The sequence below is a fragment of the Thermobia domestica genome, chromosome 15 (genome assembly GCF_964235325.1).
Source record: "Thermobia domestica chromosome 15, izTheDome1.hap1.1, whole genome shotgun sequence".
Taxonomy (NCBI): Eukaryota; Metazoa; Arthropoda; class Insecta; order Zygentoma; family Lepismatidae; genus Thermobia; species Thermobia domestica.
In genome coordinates, this window is record NC_137468.1 from 23,582,489 (window position 1) to 23,596,456 (window position 13,968).

General features: G+C 35.3%; 1 protein-coding gene across 4 annotated transcripts in view; it reads right to left on the reverse strand.

The window, feature by feature from the left end:
- The window catches only part of LOC145672114 (dnaJ homolog subfamily C member 28), a 57,116-nt gene that overhangs the window by 39,410 nt on the left and 3,738 nt on the right, over positions 1-13,968 (reverse strand). For 3 of the 4 annotated variants that reach the window (XM_081741390.1, XM_081741387.1, XM_081741389.1), the window contains exons 2-3: positions 5,390-5,543; positions 4,281-4,412 (exon numbers count right to left, since the gene is read on the reverse strand). In XM_081741390.1, the coding sequence (XP_081597516.1) occupies positions 4,281-4,412; positions 5,390-5,524 (267 nt within the window). In that variant the 5' untranslated portion in view covers positions 5,525-5,543. Of the gene's footprint in view, positions 1-4,280; positions 4,413-5,389; positions 5,544-13,608; positions 13,716-13,968 lie in introns of all 4 variants that reach the window. The other variant, XM_081741388.1, reaches the window with a different exon arrangement.

Below are 13,968 nucleotides of genomic sequence, written 5' to 3' on the forward strand. Positions count from 1 at the left end.
AACCTGTATAATAATCCTTCTACAACACTCATGTTCATTTATACATTTTCCACTACTCTAACGAATTACTATAATTATTTCTAACATTGTCGCTTTTGTGAAATTTCGCTTCAAATTAATCTCCTTGTATGTTATTACACTAACTGATACGATTTTTTTCTTTTCAGTTTCAGAAATACATCTTCCCAAACAAATAATTTCAAATTGTCTGTGAGGAGCAAATTCCAATTTGTTGCTTGCTGGTCAATGATAAGCACCAGTTCTAAGTTTGTGCAATATGTAAATTAATAAATAAAAATGTTTAAGTTAATTTTCCTTTGATTTAACTCAGTATAATGTCGTCCCAACGATGATCTAGGTTCCACCGGTCTAAATTTAATTCCGGTTTTACTGTTTTGATGAGGAAAAATTCGAACACATTCCTCTCAATGTTATTTGTGCACATACGTAGAATTTCCACTTGGTCAACTACTGAATAGAAGTAATAGTTCTTTATATATATCGTATATTGCACGTGACCATGGTCTCAGTGTAGACTTAAATATCATAGAAATGGAAGCTCAAATAGGATCGGAGTAAGAGGTGTAAGGTAAGATTTTGATTTTAGGAAGATAAAACTTTTGGCCATTTCCATGTTTGGATCTTGATTGAAATTACTAACCTTGTATCTGTGTGAGGGTGGGAGGGATACAAAGTTTCAATAGTCTCTGCTACTTCGTTCAGTAATTTTTTGAATTGTTACGCTACTCTCTGTTTGTATCTTATCATGCTGTGATTGTCTCGGAAGAGAACAAAACCATTACTTTAGAAATGTACACGATAAACAATTTACGAATAACACTGAATAATTAACACACATATATATATATATATAAAAAAAAATAGTAGTACTACACTACAGTAGATTCATAAATGTATTAGTACCGCTTAGTAGTGGATTGGTTAGTATCGGTAGAATTGTGTGCTTTATAAAACATTGCCTGTTAATTGGAGACCAATGCCTAAATGATTCTGACACTTCTCATTCAGATTTGACAGATGCTGAGAAGACCGTTAAAAAAATAAAAGTGAAAGAAATCATAAATCATCAGATCTGTAACTGAAAACCACATATACATAATGTAAATATTAACATTCCATACTTATACCAATAACAATTTGTGAAAGTGAATAGATACTTGGATTGTCATGCAGTTACCATACAATGCACAGAAAAAAAACACGTACCGTACATGCGCATGTACAACATGCGCCTGGAAAACCCTTGAAATTGGAACACTGTTTTACGCCTGATCATGTGCTCATGTTTTTTAAAAACATTGCGTGTTCAGTCCTTGGAAACGGAAAAACACAGGTAAACAAGGAAGAAGTGAACACCTGGTTTGTACCTGGAAAACGCATGTTTTGTACCTATAACCGAACGCAGCATCTGTGGACTGCATGTTTTGCAACTGATCTTAACGTGTTTTCTCTTCAACAGCAGCTGGTCATCCGCTGAACATTGCATGTAAAAGAAAGAAGACCAGTGCTATTTTAGTATTGTTCGAGAGCACTGAACATGCAATGTACAGGGATCTCAAACATGCAGTGAAAAGGGAACTGGAAATAGGCAGTTTTGGTCTTTTATCTTTGAGGGTAAAAACACGACACACCCGAAATTTGCCGTATACTTTTTGGTGGCTATCCGACTTAAAATTTCAAGATGGCAGCCATTATTTCAAACTAGCGGGCATCTACACTATAGGGCACAATTTTCGGTTTTTTAACCTGTCCCTGGTCTTTAGGCCTACTAGTTATTTTCCATTTTGTGGTAATTATAAAATGTGTACACTGTTGAATGAAACTTGAGTTCGAAATTTTGCTGAAGGAATAAGAATCAAGACTGAATTTCCAGCAACACAGTGTTTCTAAACATACCAGTATCTGCTGCTGGTCCAGGAAAATATAAATTCGCACCTGCAAATTTCTACCCACACAGTGAGCCTTCCAATATTGTCGAGATTAGTCTGTTTTGCTGGAAATTCAAGAATTCATTCGTGTTTTTTTTTTTTTTTTTTTTTTTTTTTTTTTTTTTTTTTTTTTTTTTTTTTTTTTGAGAAACCCATCTGAAAATGGCCTTTTCTCGGATTTAAAACATTCTGTCTACCGGGCATGTTTCTTTCATATTTCAGACAGTGTACTGTTTCTCTGTAACCTGCAAATACATGGTCACTACATACCATGTACAGTTCATGTTTATACAACCCTTTTCTGCTAAAACAAACCACCTGGAAATCCTATTTTCCGTATTAAAAACATACCATGTACCAGACATGTAAACGACACACTCTTGCTAGATGAACAATTCTCTGGAACCTGCATGAACATTCGGCAATACAGGGAAAAAACAGCTCATGTTCACAGCAGATTTCTTTTGAAATTCAGAATAGCTGAAAACCACGTTAAAAAACGGAACACATTATATGTAATGTGCAGAAAATTTTCGTTCAACATTTAAAATACCGGCTGGCCTGGAACGCAAATGTACATGTTACAACATCGGTGGAGTACAGTGTATGTGTTGGTACCGTTATATACGCAGACACGTTTTCACTAAATACCACGTGCTACACATGAACTTACATTCGCTGATCTGCACATGTCTGCAGCCCCTAACATTTTCTTCTGAACATTGCATGTACATGCGCGTCGCACAGGTACTGATCAGTCAATGTACAGTGCACACATGTGATTTCATGTCAGGACAAGAATTATTATTCAAAAACAGGTGTTATTTCCCGGATAAGTGCCTGTTTCTGTTCCAAGCCATTTACTTTACACGTAACGCCTGTAGCACATGAGCAAAACATGCGAAAACAAGCACTGTACATTCCCTGTTTTCTCAAAAGTTTTCATGAGGGATTATAAATTAGGATTAGAATAAGCATTCGAGTAGAATGGATCCCAAGTCCAGAATGAACGCTGGAAGAATAATGATTCCAAATGCTGAACCCAGAATGATTTGATTTAAAAGTTGACTTTTTATATGCGTGAATGTCCTTGTTTGCTCAACTATTTTTGTTTTCGGAAAGTTTTTGATACTGTATTTTTGAGTTTTAGAAAGTTCAAATAATAGTTCCTGATAAATATTATTACATTTTAAAAAATAAAATATTGATTATTTTTGTTTTTCTGTCCAGTTTTTAATAATCCGCGTGTTATTTGCCCAAACTACGACGTCACGAGATGTTTTCATGTTTTTAATTTTTCTTGTAAATAACAGAACACAGAAGCACACATTGAGGTCAGTTGGATGTTGTTATAGTTTTCGTTGTTGTGGAAAAGTTTGTTTTCCAGCTCACATCACCGTGACCAGGTTACTGCCCTTTTGGCAGTTTTGATTATTTCTTCCTCATCTTCCGCGTATACAAATATTCGCACTGAAAAATATGATCTTAACTGTTCATTCTGTTTCATGTTAATAAAAATAACTTTATGCACTATTGTGTGATAATTCATATTATGAAGCATTGTACATGTGTTCTGTAAGAAATTAAAATAACGACTTTACATTAAATTAGCATTAAAAGAATGAATAGAGTAACGGTTTTTCTAGTATTTAGTGACGTCTTCGTTCATGTGACTTCCTACTAGTTTAATAGAAAATCTTATTTCAATCTTTTACAGAACATATATACAAGTGCTTCATAATTCAGTGTCATTCCTAAATTGTCTTTTATTTAGACTTTTCCAAAGTAATGTCGTTGTCCTCTTCCGAGACAGTCACATTATCAGAAGATACACAACGAGTCTAGCGCAGCAGTTCAAGAGTTACTGAAAAAAAAAAAAAAAAAAAAATGGCAGAGACTACTGAAATCTTCTAGCATTTTTTTTTTTTTTTTTTTTTTTTTTTTTAACCACGGATACAAGGTTAGTAATTACAATTTATAAATATGTATTCCACAGTGCCTATTAGTAAATATTTGAATATTGATATTTATGAATAAATGAAGTGTGTATTTAGTGGTTTATTATGGATTCTAAAACTGGATCTATTTCCTGTGAATGCATGTCTTTTATGTTGCATTTCGGTTGCTGTAGCCAAACCGACCACGTGAGTATGTTTTGCTTGGGATCACTCGAGCAGGGAACAATGTTAAAGTTGGTAAAACGAAGATATTGTTAGCTAGCTGAGTACAGTGCCCAATGAAAGCTTCTCTGAATGTACGACAAAGACCTGCCAATGATGGTAGAGTACATACAATAATGATTTATAAAATATACATAATATATAAATTTACCTCCTGAAACTTATCGGCATCTGCTTCTGACGAACCACTGTCAGGATGGAATCGCTTTACCAGCTTTAGGAAGGTGCTTCTCAATTGTTCTTGGTCACAATTTTCAGGCAATTCCAAAGTTTCATAGCATTTCTGAAAATAATACGAAGAATGTTATAATAAAACCTATTACTAAATAAAATGTATAATCGTGTGGCAAAGTTCGTCAAAGTCGATCAGTTAATATTAACATTATGAAGGAAGGAAGATATAAGAAACAATATATGTAGACAAATTTATATAAATAAATACATAGAAACCAGCGAAAATGTGTAAAAAGGGAATCTAGAGTGGGCAATTGAAAATCAAATCACTTCAATACAAAAATACTAAAAGCTTCTAAATCCAGACACTTAGCTAGCAGTCCTTGAGTAGCTTATTAATAGAATGGAGAGAGAGAGAAAGAAAGAAAAGAAACAAAGCGAGGCAAGAGATAAAGCAGAGTTCATGATCATCATCACCGACACAATCACCATGGAGCATAAACGTGGACGTTAAAAAAAATTTTTTAAATTAAAAAAAAAAAAAGTAATATCGCACGTAAAAAGTTTGGCATCCTTGCTACAAAAGAGAAAATCTCACATGAACTATTTTGAGAATTATAACTACCTACCGTGCTTGTAAAGTTGTAACATGAAATTTGTTTTAACACATTCAACTAAGCGTGAAAGTATTCATTTATTATGACACTGTAAAATTGCTGATTAACAATATAAGGATTTTCTTGACTTGTAGTATACGCGCTTTTATAATTTTTGAAGTTGTAAGCCTATATATTTCAATTTGACCTTTTACAATAGGCTCGACAAATTAGCGTAACCTCAAGATTTTATGTTCAAAATTATCAATATATATGATTATTCATATATCTGGGGATTATCGATTTTTTCTGAAATTCGATAACTTTCCTTTGTTTATTTTCTTCCCCTGAAAGATTTCATGAACTTTTCTTATTTGTGTCAAAAATTCAGTACTAATCCTGCACAATAGAAAATCCAGACAATGATTTCTTCTCTTACTGCGTTTACTTTCCTTCCAAATTACTAAACTAAAAATGCACTAATAGATACCTTTTCTTCCTCTCGAACCGAATTCATGAACGGTTTCGTTACATACTTTCGATCAATTATGGCAGCGAAGTTTTTAATATAAACTGAAGCAGAGCGACATTCATTGATGGGATAACGATAGATTGCTGGCATCATTTTGAAGGGATTTCCTTATCTAAAAAGAAAGAAAAAAGGTTTTATATATATATATATATATATATATATATATATATACAGAGTATATAAAGCAGCGTTTTGTTTACAGTTTACAGTTTGTGTAGCAAATTTATCGCAATTTGTAAATTTTGTATCGCATTTTCTGTGCCATAATGTGCAATTATAGATTCATAAAAGTCCAATAAATACAAAAGTATTTCACTGTTACATTTCATTATGAATGGAATTGTGAAATACTTTCGTTTTTATTGGATTTCTTTTATAAATATATTATTATTATTATTATTATTATTTATAGTTACGGAGCAATAAAAATAATTAATTTTGGTAAATCCCAAACAGTTGGTCGGTTTATTACAAGCTTTATAAACATGGAAAGTAAAACATACTTTTGCGCTTTACTAACCATATCGAAGCTCCATTCATACCACACCATATATCGGCTAGGTCCAATATAATTTGAACCCGTTTTCTCTGATGCCAATGTGCCTTTTCTTCAAGGGACATTTTTTTTTTTATTACACTTTCAGAAACAAAGATAGTATGACCCGAAACCTGAGAAGATCTGGAGGATGACCCACTAGCAACAAACCGACAAAGAGAAGGAAAGACAGAATGGAAAACTGTTTTGTAACCCAGAGTCAAGGCATTTTTTATTGCAACAACCGACCTTTCAAAGAAAAGTTTCTTGAAATAATAGTAATATTTTTTCAGCTTGCTCCTTATTTTAGCTTCCGTGGTTATAAAAGATGCAAATATGCATCGCAATTTGCGATACATTTAGCAATTTGTATCGCATTTCCATGTTTTTTTTTTTTTTTTTTTTGCATTGCAAACTGCGATGCGATATCGCTTGTAAAATACACTTATATATATCTATATATATCTATATATATCTATATCTATATATATATATATATATATATATATATATATATATATATATATATATATATATATAGGGTTTGTCCGGGAAGTAATAGGACTGATTTTATTCCGCCATGACTGTACTTCGGAGCGTGCGTGCATCGACTGGATCCGGTAGAGGGCGTTCCTAGCTAACGAACGAGCGGTTGGTCAGTTGTCTCCGAGCACACGGAGAGTCAAGACAGGCCTTTTCGCGCGACGTGTTTCTGTGAGTGGTGCAAGTCGAAAATGCAGCGTTCGTTAGAGCAGAGGTACGCGATTAAATTCTGTGTTAAACTCGGTAAATCTGCGACAGAGACGTTTGATATGATCAAGCAGGCTTACCCAGATGATGCTTTAGCAAGAAGTGGTGTGTTTCGGTGGCACAAGGCCTTTTTGGAGGGCCGGGAAGAGGTCGCCGATGAAGATCGTGCTGGAAGACCTTCGACTTCGACAAACACCGACAATGTGACTCGTGTGCGCGAAGTTTTGAACTCAGACCATCGACTAAGTATTCGTTTAATTGCCCAGATGTTAAATTTACCAAAAACTGTGGTTCATGAAATTGTGACGGAGCATTTGAACATGCGCAAGGTGTGCGCGAAGATTGTCCCAAAAGTGCTCACTGACGACCAGAAATTGCGGCGAGTGGAATTGTGCCACGAAAATTTGAACATGTGTGAAAGTGACCCCCAATTTTTAAATAACGTAATCACAGGTGACGAATCATGGATCTTTGAGTATGATCCCGAGACAAAGAGGCAATCTTCCGAGTGGCACACGCCGGCGTCTCCTCGCCCAAAAAAGGGAAGAATGAGCAAATCCAAAGTGAAAACGATGCTCATTGTCTTTTTTGACATCAAAGGCATCGTCCACCATGAATTTGTTCCTCCTGGACAAACCGTCAACGCCAAGTTTTACGTGGAAGTGCTCAAGAGACTCAAACGAAGGGTCAATCGGGTCCGACCAGACATCGGAGCCGACTGGAAGCTGCACCACGATAACGCCCCGGCTCACACCGCCTTTCTTGTGAACAGCTACCTGACCAAGGCCGGCATCCCAACGCTTCCGCAGCCGCCCTACAGCCCAGACGTGGCCCCCCGGACTTCTTTTTGTTTCCTCGCCTGAAACGCCCGATGAAAGGCAAGCATTTTGAGACGACAGAGGGGATCCAAGCAGCTTGCACCGCGGCTCTCAAGGCTATTCCGGAGAATGACTTCCGTGACGCCTTCAATGCTTGGAAATCGCGCTGGCAGCGCTGCATCGACGCAGAAGGAGCCTATTTTGAAAGTTTTTAAAGAATTGTAACGATTGGCTCAATAATTTTTTTAAAATCGACTCAGTCCTATTACTTTCCGGACAAACCCTGTATATATATATATAGCACGTAAAAGTTATATTCTAAACTTATCTAGCTGATACCTCTATCACATGTGTGATCAAAAGTCATTTTTTTATTTGGACACTGAAAAGGAAAACTGAAAGGATGCTTCTAAAGTTGGCCAGGGCCTAAAAATTAAATGAAATTCGAGCAGGCGATATTGAAAAGAAACCTCAATTAGGATGGCCAGCAGCGGAATCTAAACTCAAGACATCCGAACTACGAAGCAAAGACTTTAATCGCTTGGTCACCCTCACTCGGTAAATATGGAAGTCTTATGTTGTTGGTATGGTTTGTCCCAGCCCTACCTTCGTTTATAAATCACGTTACATCAGAATATTTAATGCTGGAACAAACTAGACATCTAGACAAGAACTTCAGATTTGCATTTAAATGAAGACCTAACCATAACTTCGTCGATTATTAAATTATGTGAACTTCATTGACTAAGCTAAGCTAACTGTACATTATACATTTTTAAAAATATAAGAAGACAATAGTGCTACAGCTCACAAGGAACTATGGATGCCTGATAACGAACCTTCAACTTTTTTTTTTTTTTTTTTTAACGTACGCTAAAGGAGACAGATGATGGAAATAAAAGTGAATGGTTGAGAAATTAAATAGTTTGTGCTCTCCCACTGGTAATTGACCCTGTGACCACGTGCAACAAAGGCACACGCGGTCGCCAATAGACCAGCAGGGAAGACTTTTAAAATTAAATGATCAGATTACATGGAAGTACGCTTACTACAATTGATTGGCTGGCTAAAATGCTTAATGAGGACGTCTGCTGCAAGATTATTTGTTCCAGTCACAAAACGGCTCATGCTTCTAATAGAAGAAATCCAAAAATAAAAACAACGATAAAAATAATATTATTAATAGAATGTTTGAAATCGAATCAGTGATTTAACAATAGACCTACAGAAGGTTGTTCGCTGTATATTCGACCATTTTCGATTCGATGCTACCACGTGGCGTACCTTGCTGGAATTATGGGTTTGCTTGCGGTTGCAGTGTGATGTCTGACCTTGTTGATGAGTGAGTGTTATCAAATGGCACCAAAAATCAACCGGTATTGGGAGGGTTACGAAATGGCTCTTTTCCATGCTAAGTTTTTGTATGTACCTATTGTGAAACAGTGTCGGAGAATGGGTCAACACTCGGAGTGACTACTGCGAAAGCTATTGTGGCCTGTTACACACAACAGGGCTCCCCCTGCTAAACATTCACCCATAAAAACCACCAGGAGAAGGGCTGCAAGCAAAGTGACACACGTAGTGCTAAGGGGGATCCGGCACATGAAACGTGGATGGGTCTTCACTGATTCCCTTTGTGTGACAAGGAAATTCCATAGTTTCATTCCAAATATGTACAATAGAACATAAACGCTTAAGTCAGCGTTTCCCAACCGGTGTGCCGCAAATAGGCCGCTGGTGTGCCGCGAGGAAATTGAAACAAAATTATTAATTCTATAGCAACCAAATTGCAAGAAATAGGAAAAATATATATATATTTGTATTTCACATTACTATGATCATCTATAATGAAAAAAAAAAAATACTGTAATATATTATTGTGCATACATTACTCTGTAGCAGGTAGTATTTCGAAAACAGAATTTTATTTGCCGCAGCCTCTTACACATTTCTACAAAGGCTGTGAAAGTTGTCATTCCCTTTTCTACATCCTACTTAAGTGAAGCAGGATTTTCTGCAATGAACACAATCAAGTGTAAGAACAGGTCACAACTGTTAACTCCGGAACACAATATGAGGGTGTGTTTATCAACTATCCATCCACAATTGAAGAAGATTATGAAAGAATATTGTACTCAAGTTGCACATTAATTTTGCTTCGTGAACCAACCTGTTTTCCTTATTTTTGAAAAATTGTAATCCTTCATATATTAGAAAATATTATTGAACAATTCTAACCTTTGTGTAATATTTAAACATTGTAACGTATATTAACCGTGTTAATAAATTACAAGTTTCATATTAATGTCGAAAAATGTACTTGTTATCATTGTTATAACCATTATTGCTTCTTTATTGTTTCAAACTATTATTTCGTAACTTGAAATTATAAAATATTATTCAATCCTTTTGACAAAGTAAACATTGCATACAAATTACCTACATTTATACTTTTAAAGTACAAGAGATTTGTTTGTTCGTTCGTTATTTAGTGATCTTCCTTCTTAACGAAAGGTTGGATCTAGTTTTCGAAAAATAAAGTGTATTTTCGAAAACCTGAATCCTATATTTCATTGCAATTATTTTCTATTTTTAAATTAGAATGAAATAATAAGCATAATGATTTACCAAGGGGAAAAACCAGTGATCAAGCTTTCTTCTGTGTGAGAAGGAGATCAGTAATCACAGGAAAAAAAAAAAAACACGGTATTTTCTATTTACAAATGAGTGTGCCGCGAGAATTAAAATTACACCTGTAGTGTGCCGCGAGTTGAAAAAGGTTGGGAAACGCTAGCTTAAGTGGTATTTTAAATAGGAATACAGCTTTAAATGTATGTAAAAAAAATTAATAAAACCCTCATTTTTCGCAATAAACCCAATTTTAATCAATAAAACCCATTGGATGTTATTTTTAACTGGGTTTTTCACAGGCCTGACACTAATGACCACTGATGTCAATGTATGGTCAGTATTATTATATTTTTAAAATTACTGCTAATTTAAAACACAAAATTGTTTAATTTATTTACTATTTTACTGTAATGTATTTTCTAAAAATAAATTCATGTTTTGGTTTGTCGGAACTATTATTATTGGCTTTGTGTGTAGTGCTATGGGCTAGATGTAACATTCTGGTACCAATGAATTTCTATTTAGAAAACAATAAAAATCAATTGTTAATTTTACATTGTTATTATAAATTTTGTTGCTATTACCTATCAATACATAATACATTTTCTAAGTAGCTGTAAGTTTTTGCTTAATAAGACTATTACAATAAGCATTCGATCGTAGTTTGCTTCTAGCATGAATACAAAGGAAGGCCAGGGAAATATTGAGAGGAAGTTAATGATGAGTCTCGATGAAATAATAAAAATAAAAATGAAAAAAATACGTTTAGAACAAAGTCGTCATTATGAATATGTGCCAGCAGACATTGATAACACTAAGCCTAAAAGCACACTTGACAAAAAGATTGATAAGTTACATCTTAGCCTGGATGACATAATAAGAATGGAAAAAATGCATCACAGAAGGCATCATCGTAAATATAAAAAGACAAACAGAAACAGAGATCACAAGACAGCAAAAACTTATGACATGATAACTGCGCCTTCTACGCAACAGAAAACTGAGATTGAAGACCTACAAATGATCCTCTCGAAGATTCACATCACTCCAAAGGGTCAACAAAAGAAACTGATAACTGTGCCTTCTACGCAACTGGAAAATGAGATTGAAGACCTAGAAACGATTGTCTCGAAGCTTTATATCAATTCAAAGAATCAACAAGCTATCGATAATAATACAATTTCGTCAGCTGAAGCTACAGTGAACCAAACTCAAGAAAGACCTGGCACCTCTTGTACTAGCAGCACAACTACGGAAGAATGCAATTGTTTTGTTCAAGCAGAATACAAAATCACAGGCACCAACAAACAAACAAAGGAAAAATCGAGTATCCCTAAAACAACAGAGGAAAACAACAGTACAAAATTCAACAAGGATATCTCGGCTGAAGTTCCAGGACAAAAAAGGGAGAAAAACATTTCAGATGCTGACATTACTAATCTGTTACATTCACTTAAAAAAGTGCACTTGGATGATAAATAAATATATGCAGATAGAAACTGGATTCGAACGAAGATCATCATTCAACATATACTCTGTTTTGGATGCACACATGTGACAATTTCCTCTAGGTATCGAGAGAACCTCTACATATCGACAGAATATAATCATCGGGTCCAAGATTTTGTGTTTATATGTATATATAATGTCAATTAAGTTGAGTAAGTAAATTACAAAAATTAATATACATTATTAAAAATGTACTCCCTATTTTATTTCAATACTTAAGGAAATCCGTAATCACAAATCCTCGAACGAGTCAGCAGATCACGCATGCCATAGCCGTTGTAGCTGGGTTTTTTTGATTGAGTCCGACAATTTTTTTTTCTTTCTTTCAGATAGCTTTCCAACTAGCATCACGACGTTGGATGAACGTTGCACACCATTTTGTTTTCCCCAACCCTCATCCACCCAAGTATAACTAGGCATGGAAATTACATAATAATAATGGTAATAAAACCGAAACGTGTAAAGAGAACCAGAAAGAGAGGTAGAGGTGTGTGTGTGTGTGTGTGTGTGTGTGTGTGTGTGTGTGTGTGTGTGTGTGTGTGTGTGTGTGTGTGTGTGTGTGTGTCCCCGTCTGTTCCACGATGACTTTCGTAAAATTTAACCGACTTGGATGGAAGTTGGTATGTGTCTCCATTCTACTTGCCGAAATAACCTTATTGTTTGAGGATACACTCTATCAAGTATAAGGGGATAAAATCCACCCCATGCAGAAAGTTTAACCATGTATATGCAAGATAATTTTCCAATATAAACAACGCAAAGAATTTTCGATCATGACAAAATTTAGCATATCTCTTCTTTATGGTATTAGAATTATACCTACAGCTTAGGGTTAAAATCTGCCAAGAATCAAAGTGAATTCCCCCACCCTTCTAATTAGAAAAATGTGTTCCGCGGTAATTTTCGTTAAAATTGTTCGATTTTTAGCGTAATACGTCTTATGTTTTCTTTCAGGCTTCTCAATCATCCCCTCTGCAGAGAATTAAAGTCAGTAAAGGATAAAACAGTGGATTTGCCCTTCTATTAACCCTTCCCCCACTCCCGCCCTTCCCTTTCGATTTCTTTTAGCGATCAACGTTAAATTTTCTAAAATTCATTCGGTTTTGGTACGATACAATGTACACTTTCTGTGCAATTTTTCCGTAATCCCCAGTGCTTGGGGTAAAAATCAATCATGAGTCGTAAAGGGTGAATTCAGTCTTCTCATGTGGGATAGATTACTATCCCTATCCCCAATTAAAAAAAAAAAAAGTTCCACAATAATATTTGTTACTACTGTTTGTTTTTGGTGTAATGTGTCATACTATTTTCAAAATTTTACAATAATTCATTCAGCATGGAGCCGAAATCAGAAAAAAAAAAAATAATAATAGTGGCATATACAGAAGTGAAAAAAACTTGCCGGAATTACTGACGAACGAAAACGAAACAGGAACAGGTGGAATCAACAAGCACCAGGAGATATCAAGTTTGTAACTTGAAACAAAACAGAAAGGCACGATTCACCTACAGATGGAAACTGCAATAGATACATCAGCAGAGAGCACATTGGAGTAAAGGTCTGCACTGAATGCTCACTAGCTGGTGCGGATGAATAGTATTCTGATTAATCCGAATAGTGTCTCTAAAAGTACTAGAGAGGTTTGAAGAATGCTCTCGGATCTCATCTTAAATGAAAGGAAAATCTCAACCTACACCCCCTCGCGAGACAAAGCGGGCAACGGCTAACGTAGGTGAGGACCGACTGACTCCTGGGATAAGGAGTCAACCTCTACCAGAATGTCAACGCCTCCTCGGTTCTTGTTCCTAGAAGGGAAAACTGTTCTAAAAGGTGGATGAACCACAAGCTGGTCAACATGGAAATAATAAATAAATAAAAAAAAATAAAAATAAAAAAAAGAAAACGAAATGGGAATACAAATACACCACATTACCCTTTTTTCCCGAAGGGACGAAGTAGGAGAATAAATATAATGAAGGAAGCTGAAGATCGAGAAACACTTCCAGGCCCAAATCTAAAAAACTTCATTAGTCTCAGGACCTGCCAAAAGGAGAAAACTTAATAATAATAATGGTGTCTTTTGAGGTTGCATATTTTCAAAATTAAGTTTTTATTTTACATAATCACTAAATTTTTCAATCGTATTGATACAGAAAATTACGTCTCAGTTCTGACTTTTTTTTTATTTTCAATTCACTCAATAACACGGTTTCCAAGACCCTGCGCGACCATCAATATTCTATTGCCCAACTGAAGAGTGGTTACCGACTGTTTTAATTGACTGTCTTACAAG